At 35.9% G+C, this 21,463-nt stretch overlaps 1 protein-coding gene across 1 annotated transcript; it reads left to right on the forward strand.

The window, feature by feature from the left end:
• Window positions 1-17,688: 17,688 nt before the first annotated feature.
• LOC109152468 lies at window positions 17,689-18,287 on the forward strand. Its single transcript, XM_019300168.1, has 2 exons — window positions 17,689-17,868; window positions 17,976-18,287. Exons 1-2 carry the CDS (start codon window positions 17,689-17,691, stop codon window positions 18,285-18,287), a joined length of 492 nt encoding a protein of 163 aa, XP_019155713.1.
• Window positions 18,288-21,463: the final 3,176 nt, after the last annotated feature.

Here is a 21,463-nt window from a genome sequence, read left to right on the forward strand (position 1 = left end):
TGAAAAAAATTGATGATAAATAATTAAGTCCATTACAAATTTACTAAGTTCGAAGCCTTTGAAGTAACTTTTTTTTTTTTTTTTTTTTTTTTTTTTTTTTTTTTTTGTGATGGTTCCTCCTTCAGTGCTTCCAGTAGAAAATGCAGTGATTCTATTTGGCTTATCAGGATATTGTTGACCAGAAAATGAATAGTCATGATCATTTTCAGAAACACTGGGATTCAAAGTCCTGTCATTGCCACATTGACAGATATTACAGCTTCATCAAGCCACATCCTAGATACCATAAATTAGCTCCCAAAGCTTATAAAGAAGTAAATTTTAAGTAGTAATATGAAATAATATTCTTACCTTTTGTTTTTGTTTTCTCTCCGGCCAATACCTTACCAAAAATTAAAAGCTTAATTAACAAGGAAAACAAGCTAAATCATTAAATATTGAGCAATACGAAAGCGGAAGCTAAACTCAATTCGGGTAGTGCTATGCCACATCTATACCAACAATAGGTGCACAGGCTACAACTAACAACATCTAAACAAGTCAAATGTCTAAGGCACACATGCCAACAATCTATCTAGGAGAAAGCAAAAGGAGCTACGCTAACTACTGTAACACCCACGAATTTCAACAACTTTTAAAACCAATTAAAGCTTATGATAGAGGTAAAGTCTAATCATTAAGAATAAGAAAAGCAGAATCTAACTACACAAATCCGGGAGATGTTATGCCACACCTACACAACATTAGGTGCACAGGCAAACACTAACTACTAAGCAGTCTAACAGTTCAACTACTTAGGCTCACAGGCCTCAACAACTATTAAAGGACGAGATCTAATCTATCTACAGTCCATTAGTGCGCTCTCCAAAGCTACTCAACCTGTAAAAGATAAGGGATAACACCCGGTCAGCGAATAATGCTGGTAACCCACCAACACGCGTTAAGTATCATAATATACATAGAGATAATCAAAACCATTTGAAACCGGGAATACTGTATATATCATTTTAAAGTCGAGAGAGGGAAAACATCAATAGACTCATCAATCACTCACAACAAAGAACAAAGACCAACATACTCAGTAAGATAATAGAACCACAAGCAACAAGCTCAACAATAAAGTACAACGTACGACCCACAATGAAGGATTCACAAAATACATGCTCTTAAGCAATGGAAGACAAGATTCACACCACAACGAGTTCCAAGTCCTCATAGGACACAATCACTCCAAGTCATATACTGTGGAGTCAGCACCACGGCTCGATTCATAGTGGATCAGTGTGGAGGGCTCCAAATCATCAATCATGTATCACGTAGTCATCGCAACGACCCAGATCACATGCTATAGTGTCATCGCAATGACAAGGACCGTAGCCCAATGGAAGCAAAGCTAGTAACTTTAAGTGTATACACCCCCAATTGAGATTCCAAGCTCAACAGGTTAGTTACTATCTCTGGCAACAGGGATAAGTTTCCCACAAGCCATAAGTATCCAAATGGCAATCCGGAGCTTTAAACCCACTACCGGATCAATTCACACATAAGTCCCCACAGTGTCCACTTTACCAGCTCAATCATCTCATCACACCAATCCATCATCTCAACAAGAGTCAATACACACGGAATCTAGAGATACAACAGCACCTAGATTCCACACAAAGTGTGTACAACAGAGGATAAGCACAACAATAGCTTAATCAAGGAATAATCATACACACGGGATCACATCAAGGAATTCAATCAAGGGGTTTCAATGAAGGACATGAAACAATACTCAACAACAACAATGGACCTCAATCCAATATCAACATGATTGGCAACACGAGTTGCCAATCCTCAATAGAAAGGGACAAACAACACATACTAGCATCAATGACACCAAGACTAGCATTCATATCAAACGGGTAAATCAAAATGGTTCCAACGGACCTTCAAGACTCATATTAGCCCAATCCTAACATGGATTCCCTACACATCGTTCTAGACATACGAAACATCAAGAAGACTCACAAAAGCTCAATACTCGAACAACGAGAGGTCAAAACATCAAATACCAAGAAGAAAGGATCACGGCGAACAAATCCCCGCAATCCCCACATATGTTCCCCGCGGGTGGGACCACGGGTAAGCCCCTACCCGTGGGCCTGCCCGCAGGGTACACCCTACTTTCATATTGTTCCCCGTGGGTGGGGTGGTGGGTAGGCCACTGCCCGCTGTTCCGCCCGCGGGGTACACCCTGTATCCACAATATTCCCTTCGAGGAAATTCATCAACAAAGCCATGTTCAAGTCCAAAACACCCAAAACCTCACACACAACAAAGATATGACTTGAACCCAAGAATAGCTCAAAGAAAGGCATTCAAGAACCCTAAATACAAGCTCTAAACATGCATTATCACAAGATCATGCATCAAATCACTCACAACATCAAGAATCTAAAAACATAATAAGTGTGAATGAAAGTTATACCCCTGATTTATGTCCGTTTTTTCCGTTAAGTTTTTTTGTACATTATGCTATAAAGGTTGTACATTAAAATATTTTGGACAAATATACCCCTACCGTTATAACTTCCGTTATCTTTTTCACTATTTTTACCATGCACATGCATCCACCATATATTTTCTTATCTTCTTCATTAATAATAATATATACACATACATTAAATATTTGAGTTATATGTTAATTATTACATAAATATAAATATCAAATTTATAAAAATGATTTACATTATTATTATTATTTAGAATAATTTAAATATCTAAATTTAAATAAATTTAAAATTTTAATATAATGTATTAATATTGGGCACCTATTTTTTGCGCATCGCACATAAAAAATACTAGTCATCAAATAGAAGCCAAGAAATATCAATAACAAGCATAAAATTTGTTTTGTAGAGCATGGGTTAAATCTTGTAGACCAAGAACACCTCCTTCAACCCAAAGCAAGACCAAAGCTCCTCTAGATCAACCTATCATTTCACCCACCACTAGATCTTCTACAAACTCCCAAAACCCACAATGGACTTCAATCCATTATCAACATGATTGGCAACACAAGTTGCCAATCCTCAAAGGAATGGACAAACAACACATACTAGAATCAAAGACAACATATCTAGCATGCTCATCAAACGAGTAAACCAAAATGGTTCCAACGAACCTCAAAGACTCACATAAATCCAACGAATCATAAAGTTGGACCATAAGCACGATTCAAGACACCAAATCCTAACATGGTTATTCAGGACATCGTTCTAGACATACGAAGCATCAAGAAGACATCCAAAAGCTCAACAATCCAACAAAAGAAGGTCAAAACATCACATACCAAAGGATGGAACCACGGGAAAACAACACCTGACATGCCACCCTTAATGTACCCCGCAGGTGGGTCGGGGGGTGGACATCAACCCGCCGTTCCGCCCGCGGGGAACACCCTATGCAACACATAATTCCCTTTAGGGAATTTCATCTCCAAGGTCAAGTTCAAGTCCAAAACACCCCAAATCTCACATACAACAAGGAAATGCCTTGAACCCAAGAATAGATCAAAGCATCGCATTCAAGAAACCTAGATACAAGCTCTAAACATGCATTATCACAATATCATGCATAAAATCTCACATTTACACCAAGAATCATCAATAGAAGTCAATAATCATCAATAGCAAGTAGAAAATAGGTTTTGTATAGCATGGGTTACCTTTGAAGACCAAAAGTTCTTCCTTTCTACCCTCCTAAGCTTTTCCTTGAAGCTCCTCTTCAACCAAATCTTCGTACACAACCAAAACCACAAGAAAACACTAATCTTAGATAAAGACTAGGTAAAGACAACTAAAAACACCAACTAATCCTAGATCTTACCCTTCCTCAAGCTTGGGAGATGGAAAGGTGGAATCTTGGGATGATTCCAAGCAAGGTTGGATGGGATCTTTCTTGGCTTGGGGAAGAAGCCAAGTTTTCTTAGAGAGAAGGGAGAGAAAAGTTGTCTTGCTAAAGTGGGGAAATGAACTTTGGGTTTGATAGGTTAAGGCTTCAAGACCAAGCAAGGGGAAAAGACCATCATACCCTTACTTTCCCTAGAAAGGCTTAGGAAGACCCCAAAGAGTTAGGTACAACCATCAAAGCTAAAGGTATTTCTTTTTTACTTAAATCAATTGACCAAGGAGTTGGTCAATTTCAGTTCTCCGACTACCAATTTAGGAAATTGATTAGAAAGTCAACAAGGATAACTTAGGATTAATTATCTAATTAATCTTATTTAAAAGATAGGATTTTCGGGGTGTCACACTTACTTTATTTATTCCGTTGTGCACAAGACTCTAACAATCTAGTTAAGAGTCTTGATTTCTCTGTTGCCTTAGCAATTATTGTATTTGCGAAATGGTTTAAAAGTCTATTCACCCCCCTCCCCCCCCCCCCCCCTTTACTTTTACCTTACCTCTTTTTGGCCAACAAATCTGACCTTTGTCTGTGATCTTTTACTTCTTCGTGTCTCTTAGTATTGTCAATCCTGTTAGTTTCTTCATATTGCTGGTTGTGTGAGTTGTCCTAAACGGAATGGAGAGATGAAAACTGTAAACAGAAGAATAGTTCAATATGGAGTGCATATCTATACTATTTCATATGGAAACAATAATTACATATCTAAAATTATTTAAATGAATATTACCTATAATAGGGAATTTGGAGCATAATTGTAACTATGAATTATTTCCTTGATTAACTGAGTTTTAATAGTCTATTTTGTAATGTATTCCATTTAGTACAATTTCCTTTTATACATCTATATATGTAGTACTAATTAAAAAACAAATATGACAGCTTCATATTGATTTGCTTTGATATATATATATATATATATATATATATATATATATATATATATATATATATATATATATAAATTAATTTTTTAAGAAGTTAGATAGGTAATATTTATTTATTCATTTTATATCACACACTGTATTTTGTGAGTTCAATACTAAAAATATGTATGTTCAATGCAGGGTATGTATGTCCTTGGCAATGTGGCATATGGAAATGAATTCCACAAGGAAGTAGTTATGCACCAACTTTTCCCACCTTCGTCTAATGACACCCACTCAGTGGACTTTAAGTTCTTGCAAAGTCATGATAGCCAATTACGCACTGCTGCTGTTTGGGCTTTAGTAAATCTAACTTTTGCAAGTAGTCCTGGAGCATTTCATCGGGTTGTGAAACTACGAAATTCAGGAGTTCTTTACCAACTGAAGAATATGGTCAATGATCCTTGCTTGGATGTGAAGGTCAGTTACAAATTAACTGAAACTAAACTACATGTAGATTATCATTAGTCTCTTTTTTTAGTCTAACTTTTTGTTTTATTGCAGCTTAGACCAAGAAAAGTTCTTGGGCAATCAATGACTTCTTGTGATGGCTCAGCATGAATATTATGTTTATATATGCTTAATCAAATGGGTAGCACAACAGTCCAAGTGGAGCATGATCGTTTGTGTAACACCCCCTAAAAACGTACTATTTTAAAGCCTTAAACATGCAGATAACTAAACCAAACAGCAAACACAACGGAAGACTGAAAGATAGATAGATATAAATAAACTGGAATACGGGGTGCTATGCCACGTTCACCAAAGGGATGAACGCACACGCAACATCTGCAATGTTTAAATCTAAACCAAATGTCTCATTGTTCTACATCTAAGCTAGCTCACAGGCCACAAAACGTAAGGGAGAAGCTATACTAGCAAGCACTAGACCGCGCACTCGTCTAGACATCACCTGAAAGAACACAATAAAACATGGGACGACGCCCGATCAGCGAATAATGTTGGTAACCCACCAATACTTGTGAAATAACATACATAGGTAAGATATAAGTTGTAAAGCCATTTTCGAAACGGAATACATATATATAAGTCAAAAACCAAATGTAATGATCAACACAAAACTCAACACTCTCAACAAGAACACGGGAACATATCCCAAGACTACAAAAGACAACAACGACTCACAAGAAGTCTCAAGGTATGGTCTGTCATCACACAATAGACCAACACCCGACATGCACAACGCAAAGGAAGTAAAGACACGACACACGGCAACACATGCCAAGGCAACACATGCCATTGTGAACACATACGTCACAAGAAGAGAACACACAACCACGGCTACACAAGCCCTCGTGACATCACCCATCACGAGTTGATATGCCTTCCTTATGCCCTGTTCCAACCTTATGGCTACCCCCAACCTTATATCTAGTTCCAACCTTTACCTCCAGGACCCCTGTACACCAAGTCCAACCTTATTCCCTCGGGAACCGTCGTTCCCCCTCCAACAGACCTCTAACAAAACCACCGATTTCATAGTACACGAGGGTACCGATCACACATGGCAACACATGCCTTAGATAACATATGTTATCCCAGAAATAAACACGTGAACCTTACACAAAGGCCACAGCTCCATAATCACGTCATGGCCACCACGAGGACCACTGCAATACCTTGGTGACTATTGTCCCATACCACTAATCGTGCAATCCAGGTAAAGCCACACACGCATCACACCTCAACAGGAATCAATCAACGGATCACAACGAGGATATGAAACCATACTCAATCAAGGAATGGGTCACAACCCAACAACGACAACGATGAATAACACAAGTTATCATCACTCATTAAGAAGGTACAAACAACACACATGCTAGAATTCAAACACCGAACTAGCATGCTCATCAAACGGGTAAACCAAATGTAGTTCCGAAGAACGCACAAGACTCACCACGGTTTAACGAAACACAATGTTGAACACTTAACACGATTCAAGACACCAAAACCTACATGGATTCCTACCATATAGTTCTAGACATACAAAACATCAAGAAGACACTCAAATAGTTCCACAAAAGAACATCGGGAAATCAAAAGACCAAATACCGAGTCAAAAGAATCACGGGGAATAAATCCCAATCAAACACCACAGTGTTCCCCGCGGGTAGGCCCACGGTAAGCCCCTACCCGTGGTTCCGCCCGCAGGTACAGGCCTTCATTTCCTTTGTACCCCGCGGGTGGGCGGCGGGTTGGACCCCTACCCGCTGTTCCGCCCGCGGGTACACACCTGTGCCCAAAATAATCCCTTCGGGGATTTTCAACCCCAAGCTCAAATTCAAGTCCAAAACATGCCAAATCTCACCAAATACAACAAAATGACTTGAATCAAAGGAAATGCCAAGCAATGGCACAAATGAACCCTAAACAAAAGCTCAAGATGTGCATTTTCACAAGACAATGCATAAACACTCACATTTCATAGCAAAATCACATGTAGAATCCAAGAAATCATCATATAGGTAAGCAAAATAGATTTTGTAGAGCATGGGTTACCTCTTGTAGACTAAAGACTTCACTTTACACCTCAACAAGCTCCTCACAAAGCTCACCTTCCAAGCCCACTTCAAGAACATACCAAAAGATCATAAAGATCCTATTTTAAAGAAAAGACACCTTAGATAATACTAAAAACACAAGATGAACTTAGATCTTACCCTCCTAGATGCCCAAATATGTGAAAGGTTGAATCTTGGAAGCAACTCTTGAAGTTTTGGCAAGGCTTCAATCTTGGCTTGGAAGGAAATTAAAGCTATCTACCTTTTTAGAGAGAAGGTGGAGCTAGATTTTTAGAAAGTGTAAGGAAAGAATGAAGGTGGTCTACTAGGTTAGGTTACAATACTAACACTAAGTGAAAGGTCAAGAATACCCTTACTAACTTAAGGAAGTGTAAGGGAACAAGGGAACTCCTTACAAAGCTTAAGGTACAACTTTGACTTTGGGGTTGACTAGTCAATTACTAGTCCCCAACTATTAAATTTTCAGGATTTTAGGAATTAATTCACCAATTGAAATAGGATTAATTACTCAATTAATCCCTTAATTGAATTTGGATTTCGGGGTGTCACAGTTTGGGCTTCAACTTGTTTCAAAGTGTCATTTCTTCTTTATGTGGAGCTTAAAGATCATGGTATGCCTTGATCAATATTTGCAATCATTTTATTTATAATGATTGCAGTCATAGCAACATCTCAACATGAAATAATCAAATGATGCTCTTTCGAAAAGTATTCAAAAATATAGATTTCCAATTCTTTTGTGAATACAGTCAATGTGATAGAGCAATTATGCTTAATAGTTGATTGTGATTTTATTATTTTAAGCCATTGGACAACAACAAATGGATCTGTAGATTTGTTTGCTAAGTAAAAGTATTTATTAATAGTGCACTAATAAATACCTTTTATCAATAGTCCCAACTCATGAATGGTGTACTCTTTCATTGAAATGTTACTGCAGATATGGTTGATGAGAGTCCATAATCATTCAATGGACCACCCTCTAATGGATATGAACCTGCAATCTGGATTATGAAACACAACTCATAATTAGAAGGTAAGTTGTTTTTGAATCACTGTAAATGGAGCATATAATTTTTTTTTTTTTTTTTACAATTCTTGTTCTGTTATCTTTGTTCCATGGTAATATAGAGATTAATAATATTTTCACGAATAGTATTTGAAGAACAAAGTGTAAAAATTAAGAATCATAATGCAATATGTTATATATATATATATATATATATATATATATATATATATATATATATATATATATATATATATATATATATATATATATATATATATATATATAATAAAGTTCAAATGCGGCGGGGTCTTCCCGTGCGGCCATGCGGCGGAATTCCAGAATACACCAACAGTGTTAACAATATGCACCAACAGTGTAATAAAAACACACCCCAATGAAATGCAATAAAACATCACAAAATACACAACAGACTCAAAAAAATACACCATATAACTCACCACCCCCAATGGTGTATTTCCGAACAGTGTATGGTGTTTTTACTCACACCTAATGGTGTGTGTTTGGTGATGCGGGGCTCTGTTTACTCTGTTTTGTGTGGTGTATTTTCCTAACGTTGAAGGTGCATATTTGTTGAACTATTGGTGTTGCCGCAGCGTAAGAAATCGTCGCACCGTAAGACACTGCCGCACCTGAACTCGTCTATATATATATATATATATATATAAAAGTAAAGTAAAATCCTCCTTTCCAAATTTTCCACCCAAAACTTAGTGGCATTTGTGTAATATCCAAATTTAATTAATTAAAGAAATTATATATAAGATTAATTATACAAGATTAAGGGATATTCCGTGTGCATATACAAGATTAAGTAAATTCCATGTGAATAATATATATATATATATATATATATATATATATATATATATATATATATATATATATATATATTTCATAATATATAGTGTGTGACTAATTAGTTATGGAAAGAAAGAATATTATGGTAATTAATTGATTACTTTATAAAATTTATTTCGTGTGAAGTTTCCATAACTAAAATTTCATTAATTACAAATTATATATTAATATCCCGGTGTATATAATTACTCTATATATATATTTCATAAATATTCCGTTTGTGACTAATTAGTTATGGAAAGAAAGAAAATTATGATAATTAATTAATTAGTTTATAAAATTTATTCCGTGTGAAGTTTAGTTGACTTAAACTTAATTAATTATACAAATTATATATTTATATCCATATGTATATAATTACTCTATATAAAGTTCATAAATATTCCGTGTGTGACTAATTAGTTAGGGAAAGAAAGAAAATTATGGTAATTAATTAATTAGTTATAAAATTTATTCCGTGTAAAGTTTAGTTGACTAGAATTTAATTAATTATAAAAATTTTATATTCATTTCCGTGTGTATATAATAATTAGTCTATATATATTTCGTAATCATAAATATTTCGTGTGTGACTAATTAGTTATGGAAAAAAAATAGAAAATTGTGGTAATTAATTAATTAGTTTATAAAATTTATTACCTGTGAAGTTTAGTTGACTAAAATTTATTTATGTAATTACTCAATTAAAGCGTGTGCTCCATCTCAACTTAAGCTGATAGTTGGATTGCACCGTAGTCGCTTATGAGTGGCACTGAGATTCGAACCTATGACCTTTAGTCTGTCTCTGATACCAACTTAAAGCATGTGCTCCATCTCAACTAAAAACCTAAATTGATAGTTGGATTGCACATTAATGGCTATATGATCAACATACTCTATATATATTTCATAAATATTCCGGGTGTGACTAATTAATTATGGTAATTAATTAATTATTTTATAAATTTGGAGTTCGTGTGATGTTTAGTTGACTAATTAGACAGTACGGTAATTTAAGAAAAATTTTCTCAAAGTTTATGTTCATATCCGTGTAAATATAATTACTCTATATATATTTCATAAATATACAGTGTGTGACTAATTAGTTAAGGAAAGAAAGAATATTATTGTAATTAATTGATTACTTTATAAAATTTATTCCGTGTGAAGTTTTCATAACTAAAATTTCATTAATTATACAAATTATATATTCACATGCAAACACCCTTAAAATACAAACATGAGGACAAAATCTAGCTATAGGATTAGAGTGTTTGGACGGCACAGATTCAGAAGATTGGCAGGGAGTAATTAGGATATAAATTTAAAATAGGGGTAATTGAGGAAATGTAAGCAAACGTAAATATGGATAATATTAGAATACAAAATAAAAAAGGATTACATGTCTTTTAATTTAGGAAGGAGTCTAATATGCAACTGTGATTCCTCCGGCAGCAAATCACCACTTCGACGCAACCATCAAGAAGCGCAGGAAAAGGAGATGGTTATATATGGCGACAATTTTTATGCTTTCAAGGACAACACGCTCTACACATGTGTAGAAACCAAAACACAACCTTGTGCATCACTTGATAATTACACTTTTTAAAATTGGATTGTTAGTTCTCAATTCAATTGTCAATCCACAGGCACCCAACACCCCATTCCTAGAGTCCAGAACCTGGTCCCTATGCAAGGAGCACTGTCAAATTTACTTAAACTACAATAGAACTAGACAAAAACATTTCGTCAAATTAGAATGATAATTTAGAGCCACAAATATTTGCAAACAATTCGGGTGTGAACATGGCTAGGCAACGTAGAATTCTGCAATTATGGGACGTAATGTGCACACACATAGACGCATGAATGCACACAAATAACCTCTTGGAAAACCGTGTGCACCCACTTTAGGATCTCTGTGCATGTATAACTGTTATACAAAAAACAAATTGAGTCAATCAGAGTGCTTAATGTGTGCATTCACGAACAGATATGTATGCTTGGAAATGTAATGTCTTTTGAAGCAACATACCAGACAAACAGGTGTGCACAAATGGTGGTTGAAATTAGGTGTGTGCACTAATACATATGTTATCCATGAAATACACCGCGTGCGCAAAAATAAAGGGAGTGGCAAAAGGGATTTATTAACATATATCTCAAGAGAAGATGCACAAATGGTGGTTGAAAACATGTTTTAGAAAAAAAAAAAAAGATTATTCCATACTACTAGTTTGATTTTGACCTCAGTGAAGATAAATAATGATGCTGCATATTTTGGGCTGACACGCTCGAAAGGAAAAATTATGCGTGCTTTAGAGATGTAATGTCTTTTTATTTAACATACCGGTCAAACATGTGCGTTTATTGTTTAAAGTTTAATTTTAATAGTATAAACTTTTTTGTGCGTTAAAGATTACAATGTGATTCAGTGTGTGCATAGTGGATATTAGGTGTGTGCACTAATACATATGTGATCCATAAAATACATCTGGTGCGCAAAAACAAAGAAAGTGGTAAACGGTACAAAAGCTCCAAAGAAAATTGGTGAGCTGTCGTAGGCTCCCAAATTAAAACCTTACAAACGTAGTAGCGGGAGTAAGGATCGATCCCACGAGGAGTAACTAGTTTAACTTTTGTGCTCAAGGAAATAATGGGGGGTTTGGAATATATCGAGAATAAATATTAAATAAAAGAGAAATTAAATAAACGAGAAATTTAATCGAACGAATAAACAGTGAAAATAATATATCGAAAACACTTATAATAAGAAACCTTGGTCAGTAAAGATCCACCACCGGAGTTTAACACTGATCATTGATTTATAAAGTAATTAATATGCAGTTGAATATTTGTCGTGAAATTATTTCATTTCCGTTTTCCCTTAGTTGTAGGTAACTAAAGCACACGCGGTTTAATTACCCCTAACTACTAAATAACCTAAGACAAGCGCTATAGATTTAATTTAATAGCAGCAATAGGAACTAGGAAAACCGACAAACTAAATAACACAAGCACAAGCGGTTGCATTTAATTTAGGAAAATATTCTACCCGAGTCCAATTATCACTAAGCCGTCAATAATTAACCCAGTTGCTACTGAATATTAGAGTAATTTGTAGCACAACATTATCTAATATAGCAAATAATTATATCAAATAAATAACTAGTAGGCCTCCCTAGCAATTAAATGACACAATTATTTCAAATAACTTAGAAGAATATTTAATACTCAAATGCATAAAAAATATATAATAAAAATAAATAAATAACCTTACAGCGTGATGAACTCCGGGGCTTCAATTCACTAAACCAAACAAGAAATTAGCCGCGAATGGACATTGATAACAACCTTAAAGAATATTCGAGAGGGGAAGAATGAACATTTTACAATAGTAAACCTTAACTATTTATATATTTTCCCAATCATTTTCTACTACTCATTTTTCCTATTATTTTGCCTTATGCTTGAGTCTTCCACAATTCCAGCCATGTTATTATGATGCATGCCTGTACAAAAAAGAAAAAATCAATTGTAAAGTTTAGATTTATAATATATATATATATATATATATATATATATATATATATATATATATATATATATAAAAGTAATTATAATGTAGTACGCATTATATGTATATACTATAATGCATTCTATATTATATATATTATATTATATATTATATTGTATATTATATATATATAGTATTAAGTACGTAGTATGTACTCTTATAAATTATATATTATATATATTATATATAGTATAAGAATAGATTATACTATGTATATAAAAAGAACTAATTATTAGATAATATTAAATAATTAATATAAAAATATTATAAAGATGTACCTAAAATATGAGCGTAAAATATGCCCATCAAAAATGCAATAAGAGCAAGAAAGGATCACGAAAGTGTCATACATGCAACCGAGAAGGCCACCTTGACTGTCGTAATTGTCTATAGAGAAGAGCATCATCTGACAACCGTCATTTAAAAAAATGATTTTAAATTAGTTAGATTATGTACTAAATAGAACGCAAAAGGTTTCTTTATTGAAAGGACTTATTATTGAATAAATTTAAGGGTACACTTCATCCATTGCAATTTAGCCTGCACGCAAGAAAGAATAATCTTGGGCCCGTAGTGCACATATAAATGGATGTAAGTGCACACACATGATTACGGTGGTAATAAGTCCACACAATTTTATTAAAATTCATTCAAAACCAAGCGGAAGATATAATTATTTGTAGAGTTGTGCTAAAGATATAAAGGAAAATGGTAGTAACATTGTATTTGACATATGATAAATTTAGTAATGTGTGCATAGTCAGGGGGAAGCACACACCCACACACATGTGTGCAAGCCTTAAAATCTAAGCGGCTGCAAAAAAAAGGTTAAAGAACACAATTCATATAGTTGTGTGTTGATATGCACACAGGTAGACATAATTTAAACTAATGTGCACCACTGAGTAACAGATGGTGCAAACCTAAAAACAATGAAATAGATGAACCATACATTATATATGTGCACAGGGTTACACGAATACTAGAAAGAAATGTAAAGAAGAATATTATATTACTGTACAAAAACAAATGTAATAGTATTACGAAATAAATATCACTGCTAAAAACCAACATCTCTAATGTCATTCTGCTGCTAAGATGACAAGTCTCTAAGCGCCTCAACCAAAACGGAAGCCGACGACTTAATCTTAACCCTAGGAAACGATGTATCCTCTTCTGCAGTCAGCTCACCATCGGGGGCATTCCACACCGGGTCTTCTTGCAGCCTAGCAAGAAAGGCCAAACGTGGCGAAACAAAGTTTTAATCTCTAGCACAGCTCTATGAGGCACCAAGATCACTCTATGAAACCTTGGACTTCTTACCTGAAACAAACACAACACTTGTACCCATCCATGCATACAACTAAACCACACACCGAGTTGGAGTGCACATACCAAACAAAAAAAAACCCATAGTACACTACGACACGGCTGCACACACTCAAATCCCACCATGCACACAGATAATTCAACCGCAAGAAAACATAGAACACGACCAATAATACAAAACTAGCCCAAGATTGAACATTATAGACCAAAGTGCACACAGTAATGCACAACCATGCTAACAACACATTAACAAACCCAGCATGAGAGCACATATATATCTCTAACAGAAATAGCCCAAAACAACATATTGCAAACTGCTCCAACTGGGCTGCACAGACTGCTGCCCAACTATGCGCACAGCAGCTACTAATGTCCAAGGATGAGCAGAAATATTTAACACACATGGCACAAAAAACCCATAAGAAAATTACTAAATAGAAGATGCCCTTCCAAACACAGAAAACAAATACAAAGCAACAATTTATACTTAAAAAAAAAACAACTAAGTTGATCTTGATGGTGAATTATACAGTACTATATATTAATTAACCAGATGGATAATCCTGTTATCTCTCTCCTAGGATTAAGGACAATTGATGTCCACACAAGAGTGCACATAGGTATTATATCAAACATAAATTACGAAAATCACCAACAAATATAGATGGGGAAGCAACCAAAAGCATTACCCAAATGAAATAAATGGACTTTGAAAAAAAAAAAAAACAGCAGAACACGCCCAGCAAAAAAAAAAAAAAAAAAAAAAAAAAAAAAAAAAAAAAACTAAGTTGAACTTGAATCAATAACTCTTGTGTGGGACATCTCTACATGTAATGAGAAATAGACGAACATCGACCAAATGTACATTTGTTATGTGAAATAGAAACTATGCTTTTTTTTTTTAATCTATTTCGTGTCAAGAATATATGCATGTTTGGGGAAATCTATAGAACATGTGGTAAAATGTTTTAGTAAATCTTATTGTGGAACGTAGAACATTTTATCTGAGAGCTAATTAAGTGATGTTCATATATATATATTGTTTTCCTCATTTGAACTCAACCCTATATATATATATATATATATATATATATATATATATATATATATATATATATATATATATAGAAGAACGCTCATATGCGGCGGGGTCTTACGGTGCGGTCAAATTCCAGAATACACCAACAGTGTTAACAATATGCACCAACAGTGTAATAAAAACACACCCCAATGAAATGTAATAAAACATCACAAAATACACCACAGACTCAAAAAAACACACTATATAACTCACCACCCCCAATGGTGTATTTCTGAACAGTGTATGGTGTTTTTACTCACACCTAATGGTGTGTGTTTGGTGATGCAGGGCTCTGTTTACTCTGTTTTGTGTTGTGTATTTCCTAACGTTGATGGTGCATATTTGGTGAACTATTGGTGTTGCCGCACCGTAAGAAATAACCGCACCGTAAGACACTGCCGCACCTGGACCCGCCTCTATATATATATATATAGAAGAGCGCTCATATGCGGCGGGGTCTTACGGTGCGGCGGTGCGGTCAAATTCCAGAATACACCAACAGTGTTAGCAATATGCACCAACAGTGTTAGCAATATGCACCAACAGTGTAATAAAAACACACCCCAATGAAATGTAATAAAATATCACAAAGTACACCACTGACTCAAAAAAACACACCATATAACTCACCACCCCCAATGGTGTATTTTCGAACAGTGTATGGTGTTTTTATTCACACCTAATGGTGTGTGTTTGGTGATGCAGGGCTCTGTTTGCTCTGTTTTGTGTGGTGTATTTCTTAACATTGATGGTGCATATTTGGTGAACTATTGGTGTTCCCGCACCGTAAGAAATAACCGCACCGTAAGACACTGCCGCACCTGAACCCGCCTCTATATATATATATATATATATATATATATATATATATATATATATATATATATATATATATATATATATATATATTTATATTTATATTTATATTTATATTTATATATATATATGATAGATGCCAGCCAACTTGGTAGAGTAATGAAGACTAATGCATCCATTATATCTAATCTACCATGGCTAGTTTAATAAGTATTTAGTGATCAAATCCTTTTATGGACACTAATAATGGTTGTTCAACATCCAGGGTAGCTTGATTATATTGCTTAGTTATCAACTCATTATTTTGTTTAGTTACCATATAAACAGCCTTAAAACTTATTATATGCATAGCTTAGCTTCTTGTTAATTTTTTGTATGTTTGTGCCTAGTTGCTATCTCACTATTGAATGATAGGGTCGGGACTTATTGATTCAATTGACTCATGACCATTGTAGTGGCTAGTGCATGCACCCACCTAAACCTATCAATCTAGTGATTTTATTCTAACTTTTTCTTCCACGTGCAGGCCATGCGTGCCCTCACCTCCCTCCACATTCTGTGATCTATAAAGCTCTCAGATCATATTTGTCCCCTATCTTTATATATAAATGGTCGATTCCTGTTGCTGCTAACCCCAAAAAGTATTACCCAAAATGAAATAGATAATATTTAAAAAAAAAAAAAAAACCGAACACGGCTAGCAGCAAAATCCTTCCACCGTCGACCAAACACCACCAACAACCCCCTGTAACTACCAACAGTAGCCCCCTACCCCAAAACTCCTCTCGCAATGTCGCATCGCCATAGCCGCAGGTCCCCGCCACCACACCCCCCACCAGCGCATCCACACTCACCTCACAAAGACAACAGCCACCCAAAAAGCCAAAATTGAGCAAAAATGTTACAAAAAAAAAGTAATTAAAAAAAACCCTACATCTACTAAACCCGCCCCCAATCCTACCGTCCGACCCATGAACCACCATCCCCCTCCCCACCCCCCCAACACAACACCGCTGAGATAGAAACACACATGCATATCCACCCACCCCATCCCCCACCAAACGGTCACCGCAACACAAAGGATAAAAAGCAAAAAATTGGAAACGACAAAAGGGGGAAAAATACCTCGACCTACACCCTCGACCATCGTCTGCTCCTGATGAAGAGTCGTTGGCGCACGTACGCTAAACAAAGAGAGAGACCAGGAAAAACAAAAAGGCTTATGCGCGTGATTGTAGAGGAAGAATTTGATCCGACTAAATCAATAGTAAAAATTCAAAATTACCCTTCCTAACATAAAAACAGGCGCACCCTACATTAAAATCTGAGTTAATTCCATTTTTGGTCCTAGACTTATTAGGGTGTCGACAATTTTCATCCTCCATAATTAAAATTGCCATTTAGTAGCCACCGTTATTCAACGGTGGACACTTTTGCTCCTTTGTGAACTTCTCCGTCTCTTGGCCGTCTATGAGAAGGGCAAATAGGTCTTTTAATTGGTCTTCTTCTCTTCCTTATATTTCTTCCTTCACTCGAGTGTTTGTCGATCAACAGAGAGGGTTAGGGTTAGGGGAATCATTTTGAAATTCTCAATGGAAGGATCGAAGGTAGTACGCAGTCATTCTTCGAGTTCTTCAACAAAGAGAAAGACTTATATGTATGGGGAATGGATTTCAACCGAAGTTTGCGAATGTGGTCAAGAACTGAGTTTGAGAACATCATGGACAAATGACAACCCCGGTAGGAGGTACTGGGAATGCTCGGGTTGTAAGGTTAGTACTCAAATTTTGTTTTTGTATTTGCATAGTGCATTAAATTAATTTACTGGAATTTAGAATTGTTTGTAGTGGTTTTGATTGCTATTGTTGCAAATTTTCAGGATGGATCTAGTTATACGTTTGTGAAGTGGTATGATCCTCCAATGTGCCCTAGGTCTAAGAGGATTATACCGGGGCTTCTGAAGAGAATTAACAAATGTGAAGAAGAAATAGCAAAATTAAAATCAAAGCCTAGAAGTGTTCCAAGAGGGGAAGATGGTGATTTGAAGGATATGCGTAGGAGCAAAAGATGTAGTTCAATGAAGCTGCTTGTTGTATGTGGGCTTATTGTATTGTTAATTGCTTATTTTACCAGTGGTAATGGAAAAAATGAGAGGTTAGGTTTTAAGAATGAGGTGTATTTGCTCCCATAAGTGTTATGCAGTGTGTGTTTTGACATAAGGAGTGAGTGTTATGTTTTGCTTTTTTGTGTATGGCAGTGTTATGCATTGTAATGAATTTGACAATGGTACTTGTAATGAATTTGGTAATTCTATACAGTGTGATGACAATGTTACTTGTTCATCTTTTAAAATGGTAACTGTTATCGCATTATTCCAATGTTACTTGTTCATCTTTTAAGGAATGTGGTAGTGGTAATTGCCCAAAAAGTAGCAATTCTAAGCCATATCAAAGAACATAAAATAAAAGAGATCCATGTTCAGAATATAGCCATACAAGGCATGTCATTCCAAATTGATTAAGTTCATCAATGTAGCAAAAAACCAATCCAGATTCTGTACCATAATATATGCATAGATACAAGCAGTTTCACAGTACCAAAACATAAGCTACATCCAAGTTTGAGTTTCACAGTAGCCTACCAAAAACTAAATCCAGAATATATGCATACATACAACCAATTTCAGTATCACAGTACCAAAACATCAGTCTAGAAGTCAAGTTTACTCAATGTTTAGAGGTGTGTCTGATGTGTTGGTGAACCTACACTTGAGAGTTGTTGTGGATCTTGTCCTCCTACGAACAGGTGTGTCAGAGGTATTCTTCATCTTCTTTGATTTTGATTTTAACCCTAATGTAGACCTGATTGGTGCCTGAGGTGGTATGCTTGGTGCTTGAGGTGGCCTGATTGGTGGCTGAGTCTGAGATGGTGCCAGAGCAGGTATGTTGAGTGCTTGAGGTGGCCTGATTGGTGGCTGAGTCTGAAATGGTGCCAGAGCAGGTATGTTGAGTGCATGAGGTGGCCTGATTGGTGGCTGAGTCTGAGATGGTGCCAAAGCAGGTATATTGAGTGCTTGAGGTCTTCTGATTGGTGCCTTAGGTCTTCTGATTGGTGCCAGAGGTGGTCTGACTGGTGCTTGAGGTGGCCTTACTGGTGCTTGAGGTGGTTGAGTCATGCTTGGTGCCTGAGATGGGGTGATTGGTTGCTGAGTGATCCCAAAGATACCTTCTGGCTGAGTTATAGAGATTTCTTCATGCTGAGTGCCAACCAAACCTGCCATAGGTGCATTGTGGTCAAACAAACTTGCAAAATCTGCTGCTTCATTCCAGAAATCTATATTTTCTTCTATCAAACCTGAAGATGCTTGTGAGGAGGCACAAGGTTGAACTGGTGGGGCAGCAACATTTTTCTTCTTTCTGTTCCTTTTTTTCTTTGGAGCCAGCTACATAATCAGAGAAGAAAAACAAAAAATTACTGCAAAAAATAATCAGAGAAGATAATAAAACATTAATGCCAGTTACATAATCAGTCAACATTACCTTTCTTTGACTTGTAGTTGGATCATCTGGGCATGTCCTAGAGTTATGGCCTATTTTGTTGCATTTCTTGCAATGCTTAACAAGCAAACTTGGGTTAACATGTGTGCCATCTTTGGTCATTTCATCTCTGCCTCTCTTCCTCAACTTTCTTGGTCTTCCAGGCTTGCTATTGTACAGAGGTGGAAATGGTGGTTCTTGGTTTGAAATGGGCCATTCTTTAGGACCAGCCAGTGGCTTAATCCTTCCCCCATATGTATTCAAGTAGTTGGTAATAGAGTAACAAGGGTCTACATAATGATGAACTGGACCATTACCATGTCTAATCCAAATGGCACTCACAGCATGCTTACATGGTATCCCTGTTAAGTCCCACTTTCTACAGCTACAAGTACCCCTAAACAAATCCACGGAATGCTGCTCTATCCCCCCTAACACTGTCATGCACCTTATCTCAAATAAGTGTTCATCTGCTTGATTCCCTAAACACCCACTGGCATCCCTCTCAACAGATTCTATCTTTGTCATTATGTTAGGACAGAAAGGACCTTTCCATTTCACAGGTTTTTGTTTATTTTCAAAGAACTTTGTCATCAACAATTTCCTAATACTTTCTAGACAAGAAATCAGAGGTTGTTTCCTTGCATCTACTATAAGGGCATTGAAACTTTCAGAAATGTTGTTAACTAAGGCATCACTTCTAGCAAAGGGAGTGAAATGTGACCTTGACCATTCTGAAGGGTGTTTATCTCCTAGCCACTGATAAGCCTCTTCATCCAACTTCCTGAGTTCTAACATAGCTTCTCTGAAGCTGTTAACTGTAGTTGCCTTGGCTGCTGTCCAGAGTGCATCCTTCATTGCTTTGCCTTGAAATCCTGCAAGCTTCATGTTCCCATGAAGATGCCTCACACAAAATCTATGTGAGGCATATGGAAACACTTCTACAAAAGCTGGTAGAAGCCCTTTCTGTTTGTCTGCAACCAATTTAAAAACAGAAAACATATTACAATTAGCTTCCTTTGATAAATGTAAACAGAAAACAGAAAACATACACTGGTATGAGATAAATGTTTATACCTGAGATAAATGTAAGTTGCTGTTCTGCTTCTCGAGTGATTTCTAGGTCTGTTTTAATGAAATTCAAGAACCAGATCCATGAATCATTGGTTTCTCCTTCAACAATGGCATAAGCCAGTGGGAAGATACTGTCATTCCCATCAATCCCAATAGCTGTTAATAATTGACCTCCAAATTTTGTTTTTAGATGACAACCATCAACTCCAATTAGCTTCCTACAGAACTTATATCCCTCCTTTGAAGCCTCCCAGCAGAAATACATCCTTAGAAACCTAGGTTTTCCATCATATAGTAAGTCACTTACCTTTACCTTGCATGTGGTGTTAGGATTTGTTTTTTCAATCTCCAACTTGTAGCTCCATATTTTGTTGAAAAATTCAATAGCTTCACCTTCAATGACTTCCTTTGCCTTTCTCATAGCTCTATAGGCTTGCTTGGTGGACAAATCAAACCCCTCATCTGCTTTAACCCTCTCTCTAAATTCTGCAGTGGTCCAGTTGCTGTTGCCACCAATCTCTTTCATCAATCTCTTTGCAATCCTAGTTGATTTAACCATGGTGTTCTCATAAACCCAACCACAGCCATCATGCAATTCATTATAACTGACAATTCTCCATGACAAGGCATTTTTAACTTTCCAAAGATTAATTCTGAAAGGGCAGCCAACTTGTTTACATCTAACATAGACCCTCTCTTTGTCATTCCTAATAAACTTCAATTCCTTACCATTGTTGAAACCATAATTGTGGACTGC

Source organism: Ipomoea nil, unplaced genomic scaffold, assembly GCF_001879475.1.
Source record: "Ipomoea nil cultivar Tokyo-kokei standard unplaced genomic scaffold, Asagao_1.1 scaffold2422, whole genome shotgun sequence".
Taxonomy (NCBI): Eukaryota; Viridiplantae; Streptophyta; class Magnoliopsida; order Solanales; family Convolvulaceae; genus Ipomoea; species Ipomoea nil.